The sequence below is a fragment of the Pseudopipra pipra genome, chromosome 3, assembly GCF_036250125.1.
Source record: "Pseudopipra pipra isolate bDixPip1 chromosome 3, bDixPip1.hap1, whole genome shotgun sequence".
Taxonomy (NCBI): Eukaryota; Metazoa; Chordata; class Aves; order Passeriformes; family Pipridae; genus Pseudopipra; species Pseudopipra pipra.
This window is the reverse complement of record NC_087551.1, coordinates 75,105,364-75,127,876: the sequence shown is the minus strand read 5'-3', so window position 1 is coordinate 75,127,876 and position 22,513 is coordinate 75,105,364. Positions and strand designations below refer to the sequence as shown.

Genomic DNA, 22,513 nt, shown 5'->3' with positions numbered 1-22,513 from the left:
TGAGCAAATGCGGCTATTGCAGATTGTGCCATTTTCTTATGCAAAAGAGTGAATGCAGGTGGGATGAAGCTCTGAAACAGAACTAGAGAACAGGAGAGTCAGGCAGGTAGGTATGGCAACACGTAGTAGAGATAGTAATAGGGATGGCATGGGTTTTTTTGTGGGTTTGTTTTTCTTTCTCCCACAAAAAAAACCCAAACCCACCCACAAAAAACCCCACATTTCCATAAATGAAAACAGTAAGCAGAAATAAACATTTTTTTTTCTCTACCAAAGAGCAAGTCAGACAGAATGGAAATGTTACAGAAGTAATTTGTATTTAAGTAAGTGCTTATTAGATAAGTTAATTACCACATAACTTCACAGTAGTTATCAGTTCTTTACCTGAAAATGCATCTATTACTCACTGGGATGGAAATGAGAAATTACCAAAAGAAGTAACAACTCAAACCAGGGCAATAAAACACTCTACAGAAACCAGTTGCCACTAGGACACCTGCTGACCCCCACAGCTGACAAAAGGAAGTCCAGAGAGCAAAAGTCATAATTTACTGTCCAACTCACACACACAGTGCAAAAAGAATTTATAGTTTATTTCTCCTGTGAGAAAAGTATTCAGGAACAGATAAACAAATTCATGTTTGGAACCAAAAGTAACAGAATTTACCGAGTTATGCTTAAACTCTGTACATATACAAGCTTATATGCTGTACATTGTCATAATTATGAGGTTGAAAAATTACTAAATACAGAAGTATTTGCAAATCACTTTCCTACTAGGTAGAATGAGAATATATAGTGATGGATTTTGGTGTGTGTATATATCTCAGAGGATATACGTATGCACACCAAGTATATATTTATATTGAAACAGGAGTACGTTGCTATACCAGTGCCAGTTGGAGACAGCTGAAAGGGTACTGGGTATCTGAGGATTCACTGTCACTTTGTAGAAGCCACGTTTTCCCAATCTATTCCCAGGTCTTATCAGGAAAGTTCACTGAAGTATTACCCAGACAGCTGTTGTTACTCCATTCTGGAAGGACACTGCTTTCCAGTTACTAAACATGGAAGAGACATGATTTGACAGGTTCTTGTTTGCAGAAAACTTAACAAGCTGACATCCAACCCAGTGATGGGAAGGATCTGGACTAGATCACAGAAAGCTGAAATACTTTGTATTGTTACTGTACACCAGCAAATCCAGGCACTTAACACTATCAGCATTTCTATTCTCAGCTGTTCCAGAACTATGGGTGAAAGCTTATCTTTTTCATAATCAAAAACAAACTTTCCCTAGACCTCAGTAGGATAGGACATAATCTTACATTCTAATGGTACTGCATTATAATGAACTCAGGAATTTTAAATGTTTGGCAAAGTGCTTACTTTAAGAGAACCATTCAGATATTTATAATAGCTTGACTAAACTTCAGAGCCAACAGATGATAAATTCTCTACAAGATAAAGGCACAATATTTACAGGTACTCTTACCACTGCAGCTTTAAATAAGATAAACTAAGTACCCACTACCATCTTTGAAATTAAATTGTTAAGAATTATAGTAATAATCTTTCATAAAAAAGTAGATATGCTTGTGCATTGAGTACTCTCGATTCTGGAACCATCTGAACGTGGGCATCACTGACGTACACCCACTGTCCTCCTGATGCTCCCATGGCTTCTTTTAAACCTGAAATGCAGAAGCAAAAGAAGTTGTTTCTTGTCTTTCAAGTCATCATCAAACACATACACTGGATTATTTCAAATAGCAAGAGAAGCTTCTAACGCCCAAGCATTCATTTTATTTCAAAAGCTGACCAGTGTGAAATTAAGAACACAAAAACATCTAATCTGTTCCAATAATCACTGCAAGACAAGCATAAGACTGAATGAAACTTTGGTTTGAAAAATAATGTAAAATATTGTCTTTCTAGGAAATGAGCTTCAAATGCAAAGTGATACCCCACAGGATAGACAGGATAATGCTTGGTTCTCACTCCTCCCCAAGAAGGGAAATAGTAAATATATTTACTTAACTTGGTCAGCTTAACATATTCCTGCCCCAACAAATCTTTCACTTACACATTCTATCTTGGAACCTTATTTCATTCTGCATATCCAAAAAATATTAGTAAGAACTAGTGTGCTGTTCTCAAAATACCAATAGAAACCCTACACCAAACCTTGTATCCTCCATGAAAAAGCTTCTTCCTGTTCACATTAAACCAGAGGATTCCAGAATTTTAAGCATTAAATATTTCCAATCCTAAAATACATAAAAAACCCAAATATTTGGAAAATTTCATTTCATTTAATGTCATAGATTTGATTCTTGTACTAAAATATTTTCAAATACCAAATATGCCAAATAATTGCATTTTACCAGGCACAACTATTCATCTGGGCATATTATTTTGACTAGGAAAGAGATGAGAGTGTTCTGTAAATTCTCTGTTTAATAACTGAATCAAAATTCCATTATTCACTCAGCTCTTTATGGAATTAAAAGCAGAGGTAGGTTATGTACTGGGTGCAACAAAAAAAGAATAATTTACAGAATCATAGTTTGGTTTGGATTGGAAGGGAACTTAAAGATCACCTAGTTCCAACACCCTTGCCAAGGACAGGGACACCTTCCACTAGATCAGATTGCTCAGAGCTCCACCCAACCTGGCCTTGAACACTTTCAGGGATGGGGTTTCTATGACTTCTCTAAAAATCACAGAGTAGTCTGAGCTAAAAAATTATTTGCTAAAAATCCTTGTGGACAGTGGTTGCTTTTGGTTTTACAGAGAGGGAAAGGAGGCTCTGTTTGTACATACCCAAAACATTTTTAGTGGTAGAAATATGCTCTAGTAATTTCTTGGAGGATGGCCTGACTTTCACGTACGCCGCGTAGTGACCACCTCTCATTGACCCGCTGTGCTCCACTATTCCATAAAGACTATAGAGCACTCTTGCACCATCCGTAACATTCTGCATTCCCAGAAACACAGAAAACAAAGGTCAGTTATTTCACAATGAATTTTACAGGTATCTTAACTAGCTATCAACAGTATTACTTCAAAAGAAGAAAACAGACATTCCCAGTGGTGAAATACATCTATTACAAATATGCAGTAATGTTATTAATTGAATTTTGTTATATTTTGCAATAATACTTGTCCTTAATGCTGTTAGATACACTAACACCATCAGAGCACCATAGCTTAACTAATACTAGTGTTAACTAGTATTAGTTAACACTATCACATCTGTGATATTCTTGATATGAATGGAATTGCAAACAGTTACAATTTTGATCTCCAGACACTATGTGAAAAATGCACTCTATAATGTCTCTAGGAAAGGAAGAAATCATAATCATCATCATCATCAATCCAGTTTCACTTGTGGTCAGACAACTCCTGAAGCACAATAAAAATAAAGATTTGAAATGGGTACCTTGCAAGATGCAGCACAAAATGGTGCTAAATCTAAAATCAGTGGGAAATCCACATGCCTGTTTACTTTCCGTAGACTCAAACCAGCCTTCAAAGGAAAAGAAAAAAAAAAGACTGTAAAATATATATTTTTACTAGGAAGCTTTTTAAAGCTAAGGTGTAGCACTATATTATTAAAATGAACCAAATCCAAGAATAAGGCTGTAACTGATTTAAACATTCTTTGTTATCTTTTCAATACGGTGTCTGCTTGTGTTGAACCCACCACACTGGTATATATAAGCATGATGGACACCTTTCCCTGGAGGTGTAACAACAATCACAAAAACACCAGCATGTTTCAAATAGTGGTTCTACCAAGTCTCCTTATAAAAAGCCAGTATCACTATGCACAACACTTAAAGGACTGCTTGTCCACCAGGGGCAGAGGAATGTACAAGAGGGTTTTAGCCTCTTACCTGGTGGAATCTTTTCAGGTGGAGAATAAGAATAGCAGGAACTGAAGAAATCAGAAGCTGTTTCCGAGCATTTGTGTAGACACCTTCCATTTTCTTTTCTGTATTTATGAGTATCAAAATAATTTGTAAAGTGAAGGCAGACACATGGAATTTTTAAAGTATTTTTTAAACATCTGACAGAATAGATCTATGTAGCAATGATTTTGTACTTGTTATATAAAAGACAAGGTAAATTTTGTAGAGTAACAGAAAAATATTTTCTCATTTTTCTAGTTATTAATAACCATAATCTGCCAAATCTGAGCATTATTTTAGCCAGTCTTGTGCAAATCAGATCAAGAGTTGGAAGCCTGTACACTATCTAGGTCAGCTTGCACAACTACATTGTCTGTAGCTTTTCTATTAAAACCTGCAATAGACAGACGATCCCTGGACAAAAACTGGAAGGCATGGGTGGGTGTCTTTATCTATGCTAATGTCCTAATCACTAAGAGTTTAATTTTCCATTATTCAGTTTTTTCTGAATGACTACATACTTCATACATATTTAAGAGAAAGATCTAAGGAGGGCTGTCTGCCTCAGGATGCCTCATAACCTGCTGGCTTGAGCACACAGGATTGGGATGTGTGGACTCCAGTCCCCCTATGTGGAGAGGACGCTGAACACAGGGCTCTTACCAAAAGTAGCTCAGGGTTAGCTACTCAGTAAAAGGGAACATGCTATCAGCATTTATTTTTGCTGAAAAGATTAATTAATTTACTAGTTTCATGCATGTTCAAAGGAAAATATTTCATTTGAGGTAAAATGCAGCATTTAATGTAAAAGTGACTTCTTACATCTTTAGTTTTAGAAGGAAAAAATAAATAATGATTAATTGTAAATTGATGTTCCTTTTCCATTTTTCATGGTGCCCATGGAACCAAGTCCAATCATGATAAAGAAATTATTGTAAAATACTTTGTTTAGATTAATTTTTCTGAATTTAGTCATGCTTAACTTGTATCTCTCCATGTATCTATAAATGCAGAGCAAAGGTGCAAATTTTTGTTACCTCCCTTTATATTTTATTTATAAATAATCACAAGAGCTTAATTTTTTAACCTTCTGAATGTCTATACATAAACTTTTTCAAAAGACTGGAGGATTATTTTTTTTTTATTTTTCATTAAATCTTACTCAGTGAACTGTAATGGTCTGCTTGTGCTACACAAACATCAAGGAAAACATTGTCACAAGAAGGTAGTTGTCTCTCATCTCCAGTCTTACAAATCTTTGGAAGTTTTTTTCCCCTCTTCATTGCAAGTGTCTTTTTTTGCCCCTTTTCCATACTTAATAACATTGCTTCCCTGAGTATATAAGCTACTGGGGCTGAATATTACAGCACTTATTTCAAAGCTTTGAGGACTGTAAGGAACAGAAACAGCGGTAAAGATTAGTATGAGGCAATGCACATATTCAGTTTATGGTCATCTTTAAGTTCCTTATCTTGGATAGAATAAAGATGCAAAATAAATTTTACATTACACCTATGATTATGTTCTAATACAAAATTTAGTCTTGTTGCCATTGCCTGATGAAGTTTTGAGTTGTTACAAGCAAGTTCTGCTTGGGGAGACATTTTCTATTTAGCCACAATGTGGGGAGGCCTGTGCTGGAGCAATGGAACAGCAGCCAGCACACATTTTGGGAGGAAATGCTGAAAATTGTCCAGAAAGGTACAAGCACTTTACCTGTGGAGTTGGTTTTCTTCTGATACTTCTGTTTCCTTTCCGTGCAGTTCTCACATAAAAGCTTGTTGTTCCCCATTAAGAGCTCTACAGAGGTGAATTGGTAAAGGCAGGACTGAACAGAACATTCCTTTGAGCTAGTTATGTAGCTTTGGGAAAGCGTCTGGAAAGCATTTTGAGGGGTTTGGGATAATGAAGATTTATCTACTGAGAACACAGAATTATTTGATAAACCTAACGCTGGATCTCCACGGCTCAATTTTTTATCTTCATTTATTGGATCACAGAAGCCAAGTTTGGATATGGCACTGGAAATCACCTCTTCATTACTGCCATTTTTGTGCGGCATTTTAACATTTACATGGTTGACGTGCAAACCAGATGTGTGGCTGGATGGGCTCAAAGTTGTTTGCTTAGAAGCACTTTCGCTTTCTGAGGCTTCACTGTCGGCATCAAAGCTGCTTTCAGAGCGGCTGGCTTCCTTCTCACTGCCCTCTGTCTGACTGCCGTTGACAGCTGAGTCAGCAGTTGTGTCTTTGGAGTACAGGACGCCAGAGCTACCTTCCAGCTCAAGCTTTTTGGTTTTTTCCTGCATGATAACAGGACTTCTTTCTTCTTCCTTCAAGGAAGCTTTTCTGGCAAGCCGTCTCTCATGGTTCAATTGGTTCTGTAAATTATGGCATTATTATTTCAGTAATAAAAGTAATGTATTCAGAAAATAGATTTGTAATCTAACATACCTTTTGAAACATGACAAATTCAAAGCAAATTATTGGGGGGTTATATTTTTTTATATTCTCCATCTCTCACACGTTTAAGCTAGTCAATTTCCCTAAGATCTTTTTAAACTGATTTAGGATTAGAAACCTACACCCCAGTCAGCTAAGAGCATTATACTTACTGTGAGATCAATACTTCCCACAACTAATAACTTTCACTTTGTGACAGCTGTGGATGGCACACTTGAAGTGGTATTCACTTAATCTAATTTAAAAGAGGGTCTCAGGTTTAAGCCAGTCCCCTGGCCTCCCATCAGAGGCCTTAGTCGATGAGAGGTTCCAGAAGAAAATTCAACTCACCTTGTAGGCACTTGCTGTAGAATTAACTAAAGCATCCCTTGTAGGATGTTTGCTAATTTGTATATTACCTGAAGTTGATTTTTTTAAATCAAGATTGCAAGAAGAAAGAAAAGGGTTGCTGCCACAGAAAACTACTCCTTTAGATAAAAAGTGATTTAGATAAAAAGCGTTCATGATTCTTTTTTTTCCTTCTTTTGTTTGGCTACTTTCCAACAGAAATTAGCAACTTTCCTTCCCCTTTGTTTTTTCCCTTGTTTCAATTGGATCAAAATTCCAGTGGTGCTAGTGGGAATCCTTCCATTCACCTCAGTAGTTTGAGCTGTAGGCCTTTTCTCCTACAACAATCAGTTTCTGCACTACTTCTTTCCACCCTGTCCTTTGTTTGTACCACATGTCCTTTTTCTACTTCTGTCTCATTCTCTTCTCTTATAATGCTTTTATATAGTCATTCTGTTGTATTTTTTCTTCACGTGTATTTAATGTGTTAGGACCTGATTCAGAAGAGTTTTTATGGTTCCCAACTGGGCACAGACCCTTGCAATAGTCCCAAAATCAACATGAATTGAAACTAGTTTGCAGATTTTCTTTTCCTGACAAAGGAAACCCTGTAACTGAAAAATAAATGGTTACAAATGACTGTCATTTCTCACGCTTCTAATAATGACCTAAATATTTTAAAACAAGTTTATGTCAGCAACACATATACAAAACCCCCCCCATTAATAGGTATCAAAATTCCCTAGAAATTCCCAGTTGCCCTAGAAACTTCAGAATAAGCTCAAGATGACTGGTTAGTATATTTAAGTTCTTACCTTATCTTTTGTTAAAGTGTGTTTCTTGACAATTTTGGGTTGATTATTCAGTGTACCGATAGAAGAACAGTTATACTGACCAAGATCTGCCTCCTGTACACTTTTACCTTTACCTGTTCTTCCCAAAGGCATGGGTTTTGCAACCTAAGAAATTAAACAGGAAATTAGGAAAGGCACTATGTCAATTTTGTATTCCTTTGCAACCTACAGAAAGATGAATGTAGGTGGGGTTTTTTTTTCCTTTACTTCAGAAAACAGTGACCTACATAAAACCAATTAACTAGCCTTCAAAATTTTTTTACCATAAGCTCACTGTCAAAGTCTTTGAAGGATCAACTGAAAGGCAGAAGGAATAGGAATGATACAAAATTCCTGTACATAATACAATACAAAATAATCTATTACTTTATAAGGACACGCGTAGCTGTGTGAGATGTGACGTAATCAAAGGTGACACAGCTCCCGTAAGTCAGTCTCTGGTGTAGCCAACCACCTTATGCCATGGTGAAGGAGCTGCCACACGCCCCCCATCACATTACTGGCAGCAGTGTGTCTGAACTGTTGAGGAAAGCAAAAACCATAAAGTAATGCCCATCCTCAAGTAAGTGCAGCAACTGCCAAACGCCCACAAAAACGGCTCCCAGAGAAAGCCCACAGAGTTCCCGTGTTACACAGGGGAACCAGGAAGCACAAGAGCCCAGATACACGAAACGTTCTTAAAGCTTTAACTCCCGCAGGCATCTGCACTCGATGCACCAACAAAGATGGCAAATTTGTTACAAGCAAAACTGGTGTTTGGAGAGGAATACATTTTATACAGGAATAAATGCTACATTAAATACTCTCCCTTAAATATAGATGAATATATGCAGGATGGCGGAAGAACTACTCCCAACCCACCCCCACTTTCTCAAATGAAAACCCCAAGTCTTGCAAAACCATAGTATATGCCTTCAAAGGAACACAGTTCCTCCACAGCTAATGGAAGTATTCTCTGAAATGCTGAAAATACCAGAATAAATATATTCCAATATCCATTCTCACAGTGTCTCATCCTGTAGGTAAACTCCAACCCAAGAGACTCCAGTTCTCTACGTGCAAACCAACAGATGAGAATCTAACTTGCTGAACCTCCAAAAAAATGTTTATAATCATTCTATTCATAGAAGTATATTCTACTAAATTAAGCTAATCTCAGACCTATATATTCTATACATTACTAAGATCACTTGGTCCAAGTTTGGACTAATTTAAAAATATATGCACTTAAGACATTTTATGTCTATTCATACAAAGAAAATCCTATAATGAACAGATGTATGACAGTAAACATATTTATGGACAAGGTTACATTTTTAGGCTTGAAATCAAAACTCTGTGTAAATACATAAATATCTTCATAAAGGTATGTAGAAACAATCCACTAGGAGCAATAGTTACTTATTACATATTCTGTTTCTTACCCTCTCCTCTATTATAGGAAGTGAAAGATCAATGAAAGGTTCTTTTACTGTTGAAATCTTGAAGAAAAAGAGAAAATGCATTTAAACACAAAGAACATTGTATAGGTTTAGTACACAGCTCCCTTTATTTAAACAATTTATTATCAGAAACTATACAAGAATTTAATTAGTTTCAAGATATATCAAACTACAATGAAGAACTTCCCACTTTTTAAAAAATTTTTTACATTAGCTTTAATTTTCTTTCTAACACTGCACAAAATTTCAGCATACAGTCACAAAGGGCAAGGCCATTCACTTGGGCATGAACTGGACAAAGATGCAGTTTGGTGCTCAGTTTCTCTGAGCTTCAGACAGATTTTCAAGTCATGTGGGCCTTTGTGGTATAATTTTGCAGAAAGCTACCTTTTAGAGTTTCCTGATTCTGGACTCTTCTGCACAGGCGTTCAATCTTGTACACTGTTATGCAGCAGGGACTGGTTAATGACAGTTAGGTGACAGGTTCTAACCTCATGTCTCAGCTAAGATTAAGTCAGTATTACTGGTTACAGCTAAAAGCTTTGTTAGATTTTGTTAAAACAGATCCAATTACTGGGGAAAAGGAAATTAAAAAAAAAAACAGCCTTCTTCTTTGTATTGCAGTTTTATTTTGCCATGTATAAGCTGGAAATATCTTTCAAAACATACCTAAAGACAATCTCTTCCAGCACTTTCCATCTGCCTTTATCACTAAGTTCTTTAAGCTCTCTCCCTTGCTGTCCTCAGTCCTTCCAAAACTGACTTATCTTACCTCTGGAAAGACTGTGAAAAACAAAACCTTAAAAATAAAACAGTAAAAATCATGTTGTGCATTTAAGTCATTGAATACAGTCATGCCCTCAATTACTGTCACTGTGTCCCTTCTCTTGTATTTGTGACCCAGTCTTCCACCTGTGACATTTGATATGGACTGCAGGCTTATTTTTACCTGTTGTGTGAGGGAATCAGGATGGTTTAGGTTCCAGTAAAGCAATTAATGAGATCAAAAGCATTGCAACTATGGAGGCTGACTGCCTGAGGGGCGACGTTCAAACAGGGGTTCCTCTAAAGTGTCAGTTTGCATGAACAAACATGAATCAAAAATATCTTGCCAGTGCAGGCAAAGGAAAACGAATGCTAAACTCTTCCTCAAAGAGCTACAGCTAGCAAATTCCCAAGTCCTGTGCAGGCAGAATATAAGAATCCAGCAAAAATAAATGAGACATGCAAAATACATACAACCTCTATTTTTTATATAGTCAAAGTTCTTCATTGATACTAGTAGCACACTGAAGTGTAATCTGCACATCACAGTTTACCTGGCACTGCAGGACTGTGCTTAATTTTTCAGATTGATTAATTTACTTAATCTCTATAATATGAAATAGAACGTTTTAAACCAAACACAAATATAACATTCAATTAGAAAAGTCATGCAAATAAGATTTTTCTCTTTCAAACTTGAAGAAAATTATAAGGATCATGGAAAGCATTTATGATGAAATGTCAGTAATATTAATTATGAAAGGAATATGCTGTTCATTGGGGTTATTATGTTAATTATAGAACATACTTCAAGGAAAAAGAAATAATTTTAGCATTTCCCCACTCATACTAATTGAAATTAAGTAATTCCCAATTTTCAGGTATATCCCAGAAGAGCAGGCAGAAGGATTTATGTGTTAAGACAGGCAGGTGTTTTAAAAATATCAATTAACATTGGGGTATAACACATATGATTATGGAATTTGGAACCTCCAGCCTTAAGTCAAATGTAAAATCAAGCCCAGGACTTGAATCCTTTTTCAATTCAAAGGACCCCTCTTCTTAGGTTTGGGAGGATAATGCTTTTAAGAAGGAATAAATAATTTCAAATTAAAAACTTTCAATAAAATCTTGTTTTTACAAACAAACAAACAAGTATAAAATTGGCAACACAATTTTATACTTCCAAGACAACATAATCAAACCAGTATGTGATCTATTCCACATCAAACCAAATTCCAGAATACCTACATTTTCACATTCCTCACACATGACAGTGCTAGTCAATTCACCAACAAAGATCCTATCTATGAAGTTCATCTTCACACCCTCTCTTCCATATGCTGAAAAAACATTGCCTTTTTTAAATGTGAAAAATAACAGATCCAATGCCACACTATAAGTACAAAAAAAATTCTTTCCAAGATATATTATGAAAGCACAATTTTTAAACATATTTAAAATGTTTAGAACACAATACAATAACTAGTTCATCATACACTGTTATCTCAACATTTAAAAATATTGTAGTGAGAAGGTTCCCTTTTATCCTTCCCTTCCCAATCTAATGTAACAGAATAATAAAACTGTATCTCTCAAGAAGAAGCCTTTTAAATAAAATCTGTTTCCCTTTGCATACATACTATTGTATTGCCTTGATATAGAGACTGGGGTAGCAGACAGGTTGTCACCCTTTCTAAATGTTTTTTTCAACTACAAAACTCTAAAAAATTAAACAAAAGCCTGTTCTAATACATCTCTATGCCTTATCTTTTGCAGATTTGGGAAGGGTGACTTTCAAAACATCTTAATCGCTGAGACTTTAATTAAAAAAAAGTCCCCCAAATTAGAACTACTGAATAAGCAAACACACACACGAGAAGATTAAAAACTGGTTTTGAACAAAATCATGCCTTTTCTTTGTAGTTGTATTTAGAGTGCTCAAGGTAACAGTCAAGTGACAGAAATCGGTTTGTTTATGGGAAGTGGCCTCTCTGAGTGACACAGTAATTATGACTGTATAACAAATATGAAGCAGGCTATTTTAGAAAAGAAAATTAAGTTCTATCTATCATTAAAAGATGCATTATTAATACCATGAAAGCCTTTATCCTGGATACAAAGATGCAAGTCAGCACATACTAAGCTGTCTATACTTTAGGTACACACTAGGCGGCACTAAAGTAACACAGAATAGAAGTCCGTAACTACAGCACTTCGGGACTGCTGTTTGCAATAAGCAGTTCTAAAGAAAAGGGTATTTAAAGACTTGTGCGTTTTTAAAAGCTCTCAATAAAGATTTGCATACCTTTGACTTTTCTTCTAGTTTCTTCATCTGCCGTCTTAGTAGTTGGATTATTAAATGCTTTTAAGATAGCAGTTTGTATACGCTATAAGTAAAAAAAAGAATTAAGTATTCTAAGTGTAAGCATTCTAAAAACTAGTCAGATATTATTAGATATTATCTTGTATTATTTGCATAAAATAAGCATAATTTAATGTTGTAAAATTACTGTTGTTATTCACTAACAATGTCAAAATGACATGAGCTTAACTTTAGTAGGTAACCATTCAAAAAACTTCCTTCCCTTAAAAAGGGAACCATTGTAGGGCCCTTGATAGGTTATCAAGAAACCATGGAATTTTCAGTATACAAATACTGTCCATTTCTTCCACCACTGGAGAGAAAAAATATATGGCAGACTTGATTATTACTGATGACTAGGGCACAAAACACTTGAAGGCAGCTAAAGAACTTTTAATAGTCAGAATTCAATGACTGTGTTTGGGCAGTATTTTCATTACTTCTCTTTATTTTCTAACACTGCACATTCTAGAGTTATGTTAGAAAACCTTACAAGAGACAGAAAACTTCCAATGAATCCATATAAATGTTATCAATATTTGCTCCAAAAAAATCCTAAAAACTACATTTTTGAAAGAAGGATCAGAAAGAAGCAACTTCATAAATGATGGGCTGTAGCTGCCCCTCCAGACGGGCGGTACTTGCCCCTGCTCTTTCTCAGCTGCCCTGGGGTGAGGAGATGCTGTACTCCTGTGAGGTGTACCCTCGCAGCAGAACAGCACATGCTGGTAAAAAAGCCCAATCTGACATGCTGCAGAGAGGAAAGCAGTAGGATGAATCAGGTCCCCTGACGGGGAACATTGTAGCATGCATGACCCGTGCTTCCCCTTTTTCTGGCAAATGTACTGGCTATCTGATCCACAAACTCTAGGAACATGTACGAGTCTCCCGCATTGGTGTGCAAATGACACTTATAATTAAACATGTCACTGAAGTCACACTTAGAGCAAAGTACCATTCTAAGAGACAAATGGTGATACCAAACTGTCTGCAAGCAACTCAAACCCTGTGTCCTAACAGGAAAGGATTAATAAATGGCTCTTGTTTCCAGGCAGCAAAGTACACTTTCAGGCCACAATGTTACAGAAGTGTGAGGATGACAGACAGCGTTGGAGGTTTGGTTTGCAGTTCAGGCACCCATCAGACCAGTCATACTCCGACCTTATGAGTATGTGACCTGGCTTGTGAATTAACTCCCGCTGCCCCAAGCTCAGCTTTGTTCATCTTAAAGCCAACAATATACTAAAAGGATTAATCAATAGGTAATTCATGAAGTTGAGCACCATAAATGGGTTTAGGGCCATAAGCAACCCTTTTGTTGGGATTAGCGCGTTGAACCATTTATTTAGGTCAAAGAAAGACATAGTCTTTGAATGGGCAGGGTGCTGTGGACAATGGCAGCAGACATTAATCAATTAGCAGCAGGGTTCAGCCACTTCAGGCCCTGGTGTGAAACCATCTCCAGCCCACATTGCTGGAAACAGCAGACGCTATGTCATCTTTATTGTCGTATTGCCAAGCTTTTAGCTTAAAAATCCACTTGTGTACATACACACTTTCTAACTAAACTTTCTAACTAAAAGTTCAGCACTGGTATCAGATACAAGACAAAAAACCACACAGAAGAGGCAAAAGTATAATGTCATTTTTGGTTAGGTCCCATAACTACTGCCATGTTATGTATCACATGTATTTCTCATAAAAACACTTAGGGTTTAAAAACAATCCTGGCAGGTGTAGGGAAGCAAGGATGGCCACGTTCAGCTCTCACAGGTGGATGGCAAAGCAGTCAGTCACCTTTCAACAGCGTTGTTCCCTCTTCCAAGAATGAAGTTTAAAAGTGGCTTGAAAGAGGAAGGTCAGTGTCCGTAAGCTGTTGCTGCAGCCAGAGCCCAAGTGGCGGGCAGGGCATAGGGGCAGCTGCAAGGCTCCTGCCTGTGTCTGGCCAGCACAGTGGCCAGTGCTCACCATGGGCCTTATATTTGCTGGTTTTGTGCCATCTACAGACCTGAAACACGGGATACTTTAAAGAAAAAGAGAGAGAGAAAGGGGGAGAGAGCTTTTCCTACTACTGTCTGTGGCAGAGCACCCCGAGTGCTTGCAGTAATGCATCATTAGGGCAGCTGTGGGGTTTAACTGCAGGGCAGGGTGGGACCCACCTCTCCCTGCCTGGTAATGGGGCAGCAGAAATACTGCCCAGAAGGTCACCATGAATTCTCACCATTTTCCATCACTCTTTTGAGGTAGCTACTGTAGCTGTCACTGCTCTCTAATAATAAATGGCGAAATTCAAAAGGCAAATATGACTGCAGGTTATCATAATGATGGCATGTCCACTGGTGAAGCAGGAGACTGGAGAAGAAGCTTGGTTGTTGCAATAATCCTACTTTCTGTGAATCCTCTTTTGTCAAGTCAGTACAGTTTCCACCTTTTTTTATAAGAAAATCAAAAAATAAAACAATAAAGTTTCCTTCTGCTGCAAAAACGTGACAAGTGTTTTTTAACTGAAATTACCTGCTTCTGTTGTGTGCCCTGTTCAAGACATAATTTTCTAAAAATTTTCAGTGTCAAGGTTTATTTGTTTCTCCTTGCAGTTCAGTTCTGTTTATGATCAAGTATGCTCCTCACAAGACCACAGAATCACAAAATCACAAAATATGCTGAGTTGGAAGGGGCACACAAGGACCATTGAGTCCAACCCTTAGCCTTGCACAGGATCACCTCCAAGAGTCACACTATGTGCCCAAGGGTATTGTCCAAACACTTCCTGAACTCTGTCAGGCTTTGTGCTGTGACCACTTCCCTGGGAAGCCTGTTCCAGCACCCAATCACCCTCTGGGTGAAGAACCTTCTTTTCTAATATCCAACCAAAACCTCCCCTGACACAACATCAGGCCATTCCCTTGGGTCCTGTCACCGGTCACCACAGAGAAAAGATCAGTGCCTGCCCCTCCTCTTCACCTCATGAGGAAGTTGTAACTGCAATGAGGTCTCCCCTCAGTCTCGTCTTCTCCAGGCTGAACAGACCAAGTGACCTCAGCCACTCCTCATACAGCTTCCCCTCAAGGCCCTTCACCATCTTCATTGCCCTCCTTTGGACACTCTCTAATTAAACTTAATATCTTTCTTATATTGTGGTACCCAAAACTGCACACAGTGTTCAAGGTGAGGCCTCACCAGTGCAGAGCAGAGCAGGACAATCCCCTCCCTCGATCGGCTGGCGATGCTTTGCCTGATGCCCCCCAGGACGTGGTTGTCCCATATATATTAGTATTCTGGTTGGACGGGGATTTGTTCAGTTCTACTCTAGTGCCCCAAACTGGGCTCAGACACAACTTTACATCTTATCTGTGAGATAATTCAACTCAGGATCATGACATTCATCAAGTTACTAATGAGAAGGAAGAGGAAGTATGCTGGTCAGTATGAGATTTAAGGCCTTCCCTCAGAGGAGGCTTAGAAAAGCCTATTTACCAAAATATCATCTGAAAAGAAGGGTCCAAGACTAAGTCAGGCAGATTAAATCTGATATGGCCCAAGACAGTTCAAACAAGCAAACACACACTTTCTTTCAACAATACAGGAGGCACAAGTAATGAAGGAAAAGAAACAACAAAACTCACACAAGGACATTTTCAATACAACAAACTGCTTCTATACGTAGCATACTTAGATGTAGATTTTAAGCAATGAAAAGCAGCGCCTTATTTATAAAGCAAGGAGCTCTTCACACTTCCAAGAAATACAAGAAACTTTGCAAGATTTTTCTTTTTTTCTTTTCACAATTTGCAGTTAAAATTGTGAGCAGGCCCACAGCTAGGAGCTGCTAATTTTTGTTCCAAAGCTTTAAAATTCTGTCAGCTAAATCAGAGGTCCTATATATTTACTTTCTTGACTCCTCAGATGTCCTTTTTTTCATAGTTTTCTTTTTTTAAATAAAGGCAAACAACTCAGATGCCTAAAGTTATCACGTTCTACTTACCATACCCTTTCTACTGCTAAATGAAACTTCCATTCCAATCAACAATTTTAACAAATCACCATGAACATAATTAAATCATCCTTCAAAAAAAGTAATCATTTTTCTCAAGATAACAGAAATAGCCACTCTTACTTCATTAACTACATCTTTAAAACATTGGGAACATGAAGAACATTGAAGCAATGACTAGTAGTTCACCATAAAGTCAATTAAGTTCTTTAAAAGACACAGGAAGACACTACCTTTGTCTCCTCAATCCTGATTGCATCCAACAGATAGTGCAGAAGCTCCTGGCTGTCCTGCTGCTGGAACCCCTTAAATCGAGGAGCCCTATGAAAGAAAGAGTAAAGAATTTAAAGTGGTCTTAGGAGGCACAGAATCACAGAACATGCTGAGTTGGAAGGGACCCACAAGGATCATCAAAGTCCAACTCCTGGCCTGGCACAGGACACCCCAAAAATCACACCATGTGCTTGAGAGCATTATCCAAAATGCTTCTTGAACTCTATCAAGCTTGGCGCTGTGACCACTTCCCTAGGGAGCCAGTTCCAGTGCCAAGACAATGTCTGCATCAGTCTTGTTGGATGCCAGGGGCACAAATAGGTGCAATCCCTGCTAGACCTCATGGGACTTTAGGAAGCTCCTGGTGTGGCAGGCAGCAATTACACCAACAAGGCTGCACTGTAACCTGGGTCACATTTTGATCCTATTGGGTATGGCTTGACTAAAATACAGCTTTGCCAGTAGAGCCTCATCCATGCTAGCAGTCAGTCCTGACTGACTCTACACCAGAACTTCTGTACCACTAAACATTCCCAATGTCATGAAAGAGACAGAAGGACTGTGAAAGTGCTTAGCCTCCCTTGCTATCGCACCCTTTTCTCAATTGAGCAGAAATCTCAAATGTGCATAAAACAGTCCATGTACAGTAAACCATAAACAGCACAATAATCTCAACTGGAAAAAGATGATCTTGAAATGAAAGGGAAGTCACAAGGCTATACATCAAACAAACAAACAAAAACTGTGTGTCAGAATCCAAATGAGAATTTCTCAACTTAAACAAATATACAACCATCTCTTCTAAATGGTTCCACAGGCCATTAATGCAGTAAGCTGCAGCTTAGCAAACTGAATGAATGGTCAGTGAGTTAAGATGGTAAATATCATCAAACTATATATGGATTTCAAATACTATTAAGGAAACTTAAGAGAAAATTATAATAGTATGATATCCTGATATACGTATCCTGATACATGTAATTTACACTGTATTCAATTACTCTTTTATTTATGCTGAATTTCTTCAACTAATATTATATATTTTAGCGATAAATGCTCTAAACCAAGGATCTCCATTTTAAGAGCATTTCTAATTAGAAAAAACAGGGTTTGGTGTTGGGTTTTTTTAGGGTAGGAAGAGTTAAGCACTCCTATGCTATCAGGTAAGAGTTACTCTTACAGTTCTTTCACAGAACTTTTATAAGGACCTTTTAGCATCATAAGTTATCAATTCACACAATATCTGCATCCAAACTCCTGTCCTAACAAACCACAATACTTCACACATCTGAAATTCATATTAAAACATGCAATATTACCAGAAGCAAACAAAACACAGTTTCATACCTAAAATTAAAAAAGACCAAAAATAATGAGTTGTTTTGATTGAGACAATAAATTTGAATCCAGATTCCAAAACTATCAGGTTTGTGAAGACAGGTAATAAATTGGCTACACATTGTCTGAACTCTACTCAAAGCTGCTTTTGGGAATTGTATACCCATCTGGTTTTAACAGCAAAAAACCCTGAGATGACAGATGTTCAAATTTCATAAATATTCAGCGCTAATTTAAAGGAACCTTCTTTACTCACCCATCAAAACAATCAAGTATATCAAGTATTTTGCTCCCACTGTACATTGAATAGAAAAACATTACAAATTTTAGCTTCTTTGCAATGCCTGAGTGCACCAAAACCAAGTTATCTGGACAACTCATGCAATCGTAGACTCATAGAATGGTTTGGGTTGAAAGGGACCGTGAAAGATCATGAACACTCCATGCTGTTACCGTGATGTAATATCACTACATTCATTTACTGGCTACTTATGTTAAACAGAAATCCGAATCTGGAAGATATAGAGGATTCAACAGCTGCAACAGCTTCTTTCAGAAAAAAAATAGTGTACTTCCTAACTTTTCATCTCTAGAAATCAAAAGTCACAAAGAAAAGGGTCTACGCGCCTTAGAAAATACGTATCTGGTGTCACCCTTGTCCTCTCCGACTACACTGTCCTCCCAGCTGTCATCCTCTGTGGTGTCTGGCACCAGCAGACACGAGCCAACTTAGGAGTCAGCCCAAGGACACAGAAGGGACACTGGCACCAGCCAAGTTTGTACCATTGCACTTTACTATCCAGAACAAACAAAAACTGAAGGCTCCACAGGAAAAGAGATTCTTTTCTAGCCTTTTGGATCATCAGCAGCATCCACACAATCCTCATAAGCCAAAAAAGGAAAAACATCTGTTTCAGACTACACTCCCATTTACACTGGTGATCTTTTAGCCAACTGCACAGTTGCATCTGTTCATGAGACAGCCATTCAGTAGTATCAATCACTGCTATTGAAAAACTGTTGATTCCTTTTTTTACTACTCATAGCATCTAACTATACTCTAAATATAATATTTTCCAGGCATAGATTTATGAGTACATGGATAGATCCTTAAGGCGTTGTCCTTACTAAGATAACCACCACTAGAAGGCTCCTGATAAACAATTTTGATTTCCAGCTTCTTGCAACCCCAAATGAAACTGTATAAATATCCACTATTAACATATCTCTATTCACATTAACTACAGCATGTTACTCAGGATTCTAATGGGTGGGTTTGTGCATTTCCAGTAAGGCCATCAAATGGCAGCTGTGACTCTTATTGCAGACTGAGAGGAGCACATGCAGGCATAACCACATGCACCCCTTACAAAACTTAGCACAGGAGACAAGGCTTAGTAGAGCTCAAACAGCAATTTTATCAAACTGGCAGAGCAGCCAAAAAAAACAACCACTTACTTCAATTTTATTAAACAAACTTTGAGCCAGTTTTCATTTTCATTGCGTGCTCCAGCTAACCAGTACATCAAGCTGCAAACACGTATCTGCATTTGCCCCTGGCACAATGATCTCACTTGCCCAGCCATGCTCTTCAACTGTTCTAGGGTTCTTGAAGATGAGGCTTCTGTCTCACTCATACCTAAAACTCCTTGGGTTTGCCTTGGAAGTTTGTGCTCATGGACAGGGGAAATTAAGGGAGATCAGAGAACGCATCAGATGTGCAATGTGCCTACAACAGTAAAATGTGAAGATGTGCAAGATGTCAAGATGCCAAGTTAGGACACAGCAGACTTGGGCTACAGGCAGGATAGTGATACAATGCTCTCAGTTTTTAACTGCTCGCTGGAGGACCTTTGGGGTGTAACTGGAGAGGGACTCAAAGTGACAAGGCAGATCTCTAAGGTCAGTGCCTAAAATTAAATGGAATAAATCTGGACCTGCATATGCAAAACAATATGTTCACATTTACAAATAGGATACTTTCACATTTGTACTTCCTGTCTACTTTTTGACACGAGGTTGACAATACTCCTAGTTAGAAATTATTTAATGATGCTGCCGTACTGTGAGGCTTACTATAAAATCTGGAATCAGCAGTGGTTGATTTTTTTTAAGCATTCTTTTCAAAGTGAATTTTTTTCAATGAGCAGGTCAACCTAAAAAATAATTTCAAATTTTAAAAATTTCAACACTCTTCTTAAAAATATTTTATTTAATATAACTAAAATGCAATATCTTCTATTAAAATCAAATATTTCCAATCAATTTGATTATAAATCCCAAATACTTTCTGAAAGGCACTGAACCTTTATTTTGGCTCCAATAAAACAGTCAATATACATTAAAAAAAATTACATACGTAGCTGCATGCATGTTTCCAGTATGCAGTTTCACTTTTCAATTTCCTAAAACAGTTTTCTCTCACTGAATGTCCAGGAACCTGAAAGAAGCTTATTTTTTTAACCCAGATGCCAAAATCAGTTCGATTCTGAGAAATCTAGTTAGTTAGCCTTTTGGGTAAGGCGGCGCAGGTCAGTGTAAAATTTATTATTTTTGGCAGGGTCAGCTTGGAGAGTTGGGGCATATATACTAAAGACGACAACATGTTGCTTGTTGTGTAGTGGAAGGCGTAGGGAGATAATGCAGTCAGAGTGACCTGTCGGCAGATTTTCGAGTTTAGGAACAATAGAGTTTTTGATCATGGAGCCGACTCCTGAGAGATGTTTTTCGGTTCTGGGCTTACTTGAACAAAAGAGTGTGTAACCGGCACCATGTTCTCTGAGGCTGCCTTCCTCGTGAAGTCACAAGTATTGAGGCCATGTTGCTGAGAACACAGCTGCGTTGGGGAGGGCGCATCTCAAGGATGAAGGACCACCACCTCCCTAAGATCTTGATTTATGGTGAACTTGCCACCGGCTGCTGCAAGAGAGGAGCCCCGAAGATAAGATACAAGGACTCCCTGAAACAACATCTCAGCCTTGGCCATATTGATCAACATAACTGGTCTACTCTGGCCTCCAATCGGGAGGTCTGGAGACACACCATCTATAACGCTGCTGATGCCTTTGAGAACACACGCAGGATCACTCTCGAGGAGAAAAGACAATGCAGAAAGAATCGTGCCTTGCAGAATATACCACCTAAGGAGTCCTTCTGCTGTGCCTTTTGCAACCAGACGTGCCTATCTCATATTAGCCTTTTTAGCCACCAGTGCGCTTGTGACAAATGTGGATAGAGCCCTTCCCAAATCTTCGTTCGCGAAGCCCAGCCATGATGATGAGTTAGTTAGCCAAAGTATTACCATTAATTTATCAGAAATGTCTTGTTTTCTTGAGGCAGTGAGAATCAATGAGTATATTCAGCCTATCTCCTCCAGCACAGATACATTAATAGCTTCAGTATATAGCAAGAAAACCTTGCACATACACATCCTGGATCCTGGTACAAATAGGGATTTTTATTATTTTTTGGCCACAAAAGCAGGACCTCTGCAAGAGGCACTATAGTAAAAAGGAACAAAAATTAATAATTACTTGACAAAGAAGCAAACAAAAACTCCATCACTGTTACAGGAGGTTTCTTTTCACTGTAAACACACCTCAAAGCTAAATCTTCAATGCAAATCAGGAGGAAGTGCCACAGATACTTTTTGTTACTGCTTACAGTTTGCAGTGTAGCCTCCCACTGATGAGCATACAATAATCACTTCAGATGAAAATTAATGTACTAATTTATATTTCAAAGTAAAATAGTTTACTTGCATGTTCCATACAGTTTTAATAGCTTAAACTAAGAGGGGAGGAAATTAATTCAGCATCTATGAGTACAAGATTATTTAGGCTTCTCTGTGTCTGTACTAAATCTACGTGCCTAAATTTTAACGAAAACAAAGGTGATGGGAATGTAACAGCTACCACTTTAAAAGTGCAGTGGCAAGGACAGTGACTTGTAAAGACTCTACCTAAGGTTTGAGTCATTTACTTGAACTGACAAACGATGTTATTGTTAACACTGCTTAACATATAGTGAATCTGTCATTCATGTACATAGCATGCTATGTAATGTTGCATATAATTCCATCTCATGTTCTGTAGAAAAATATTTGAGATTAGTGCATTTGTTTTGGGGGGGAAGCCACAAAAGGAAACCAAAAAACAATAAAAAAGAGGGAATTTCACAGCTCACAATGCATTTACTGGAAGATTCCTACATTTATAAACTGGTATTAGAGAAAAAAAAAGGAATTAATCCATGCTGATACACAGAAATCTGACAACTAAAAGATGTGTGCTCTCTTCTCCTTGAAAATATGCTTCAAGCAAGATCCTTGGCAAAAGTGGGGGACTTGGAGATGGTTGGTTGAGTTGACCGCTCACAGATGTGCTGACATATGGAAGCCAGTGCCAATGCGATACAACCTGTTGTACAGTGTCAGCAGGATAATGACAGAACAGGTTGAACTCCTGCTAATGGCCATAAGTGGTAAAGGACAACTGTGACATCTACATGCATACTACTTATCTAGCCTCCCGTTGCTCATCTGGAGACCAGTTGTAATTGCTTGACTGTCAGTTAAAGAAATACTTTTCCTGATAATTCCTAGAATGCTGTAATAACAAAAACTACATAATAACATAATTTTTCAAAGAAAAAAAACCAATAGTTTTAATTCGTATATTATATTAATTTGAGGGAAATTAAGCTGTGCTTCAAAAGCAGAACCAGGATACAATTACAGTCATTCAGTCATACTGCACAGAGCTGACACACTTTCAC

The 22,513-nt window shown here is 37.8% G+C and overlaps 1 protein-coding gene across 5 annotated transcripts in view; it reads right to left on the bottom strand.

The window, feature by feature from the left end:
• Positions 1–572: 572 nt before the first annotated feature.
• The window catches only part of USP45 (ubiquitin specific peptidase 45), a 52,390-nt gene continuing 30,449 nt past the window's right edge, over positions 573–22,513 (bottom strand). For 2 of the 5 annotated variants that reach the window (XM_064649897.1, XM_064649898.1), the window contains exons 9-18: positions 16,360–16,447; positions 12,079–12,160; positions 11,022–11,113; positions 8,988–9,044; positions 7,525–7,668; positions 5,637–6,300; positions 3,906–4,003; positions 3,449–3,535; positions 2,827–2,980; positions 573–1,694 (exon numbers count right to left, since the gene is read on the bottom strand). In XM_064649897.1, coding sequence (XP_064505967.1) covers positions 1,561–1,694; positions 2,827–2,980; positions 3,449–3,535; positions 3,906–4,003; positions 5,637–6,300; positions 7,525–7,668; positions 8,988–9,044; positions 11,022–11,113; positions 12,079–12,160; positions 16,360–16,447 — 1,600 coding nt within the window. In that variant the 3' untranslated portion in view covers positions 573–1,560. Of the gene's footprint in view, positions 1,695–2,826; positions 2,981–3,448; positions 3,536–3,905; positions 4,004–5,636; positions 6,301–7,524; positions 7,669–8,987; positions 9,045–9,093; positions 9,805–11,021; positions 11,114–12,078; positions 12,161–16,359; positions 16,448–22,513 lie in introns of those variants that run through there. The other 3 variants (XM_064649900.1, XM_064649899.1, XR_010429331.1) reach the window with 3 other exon arrangements.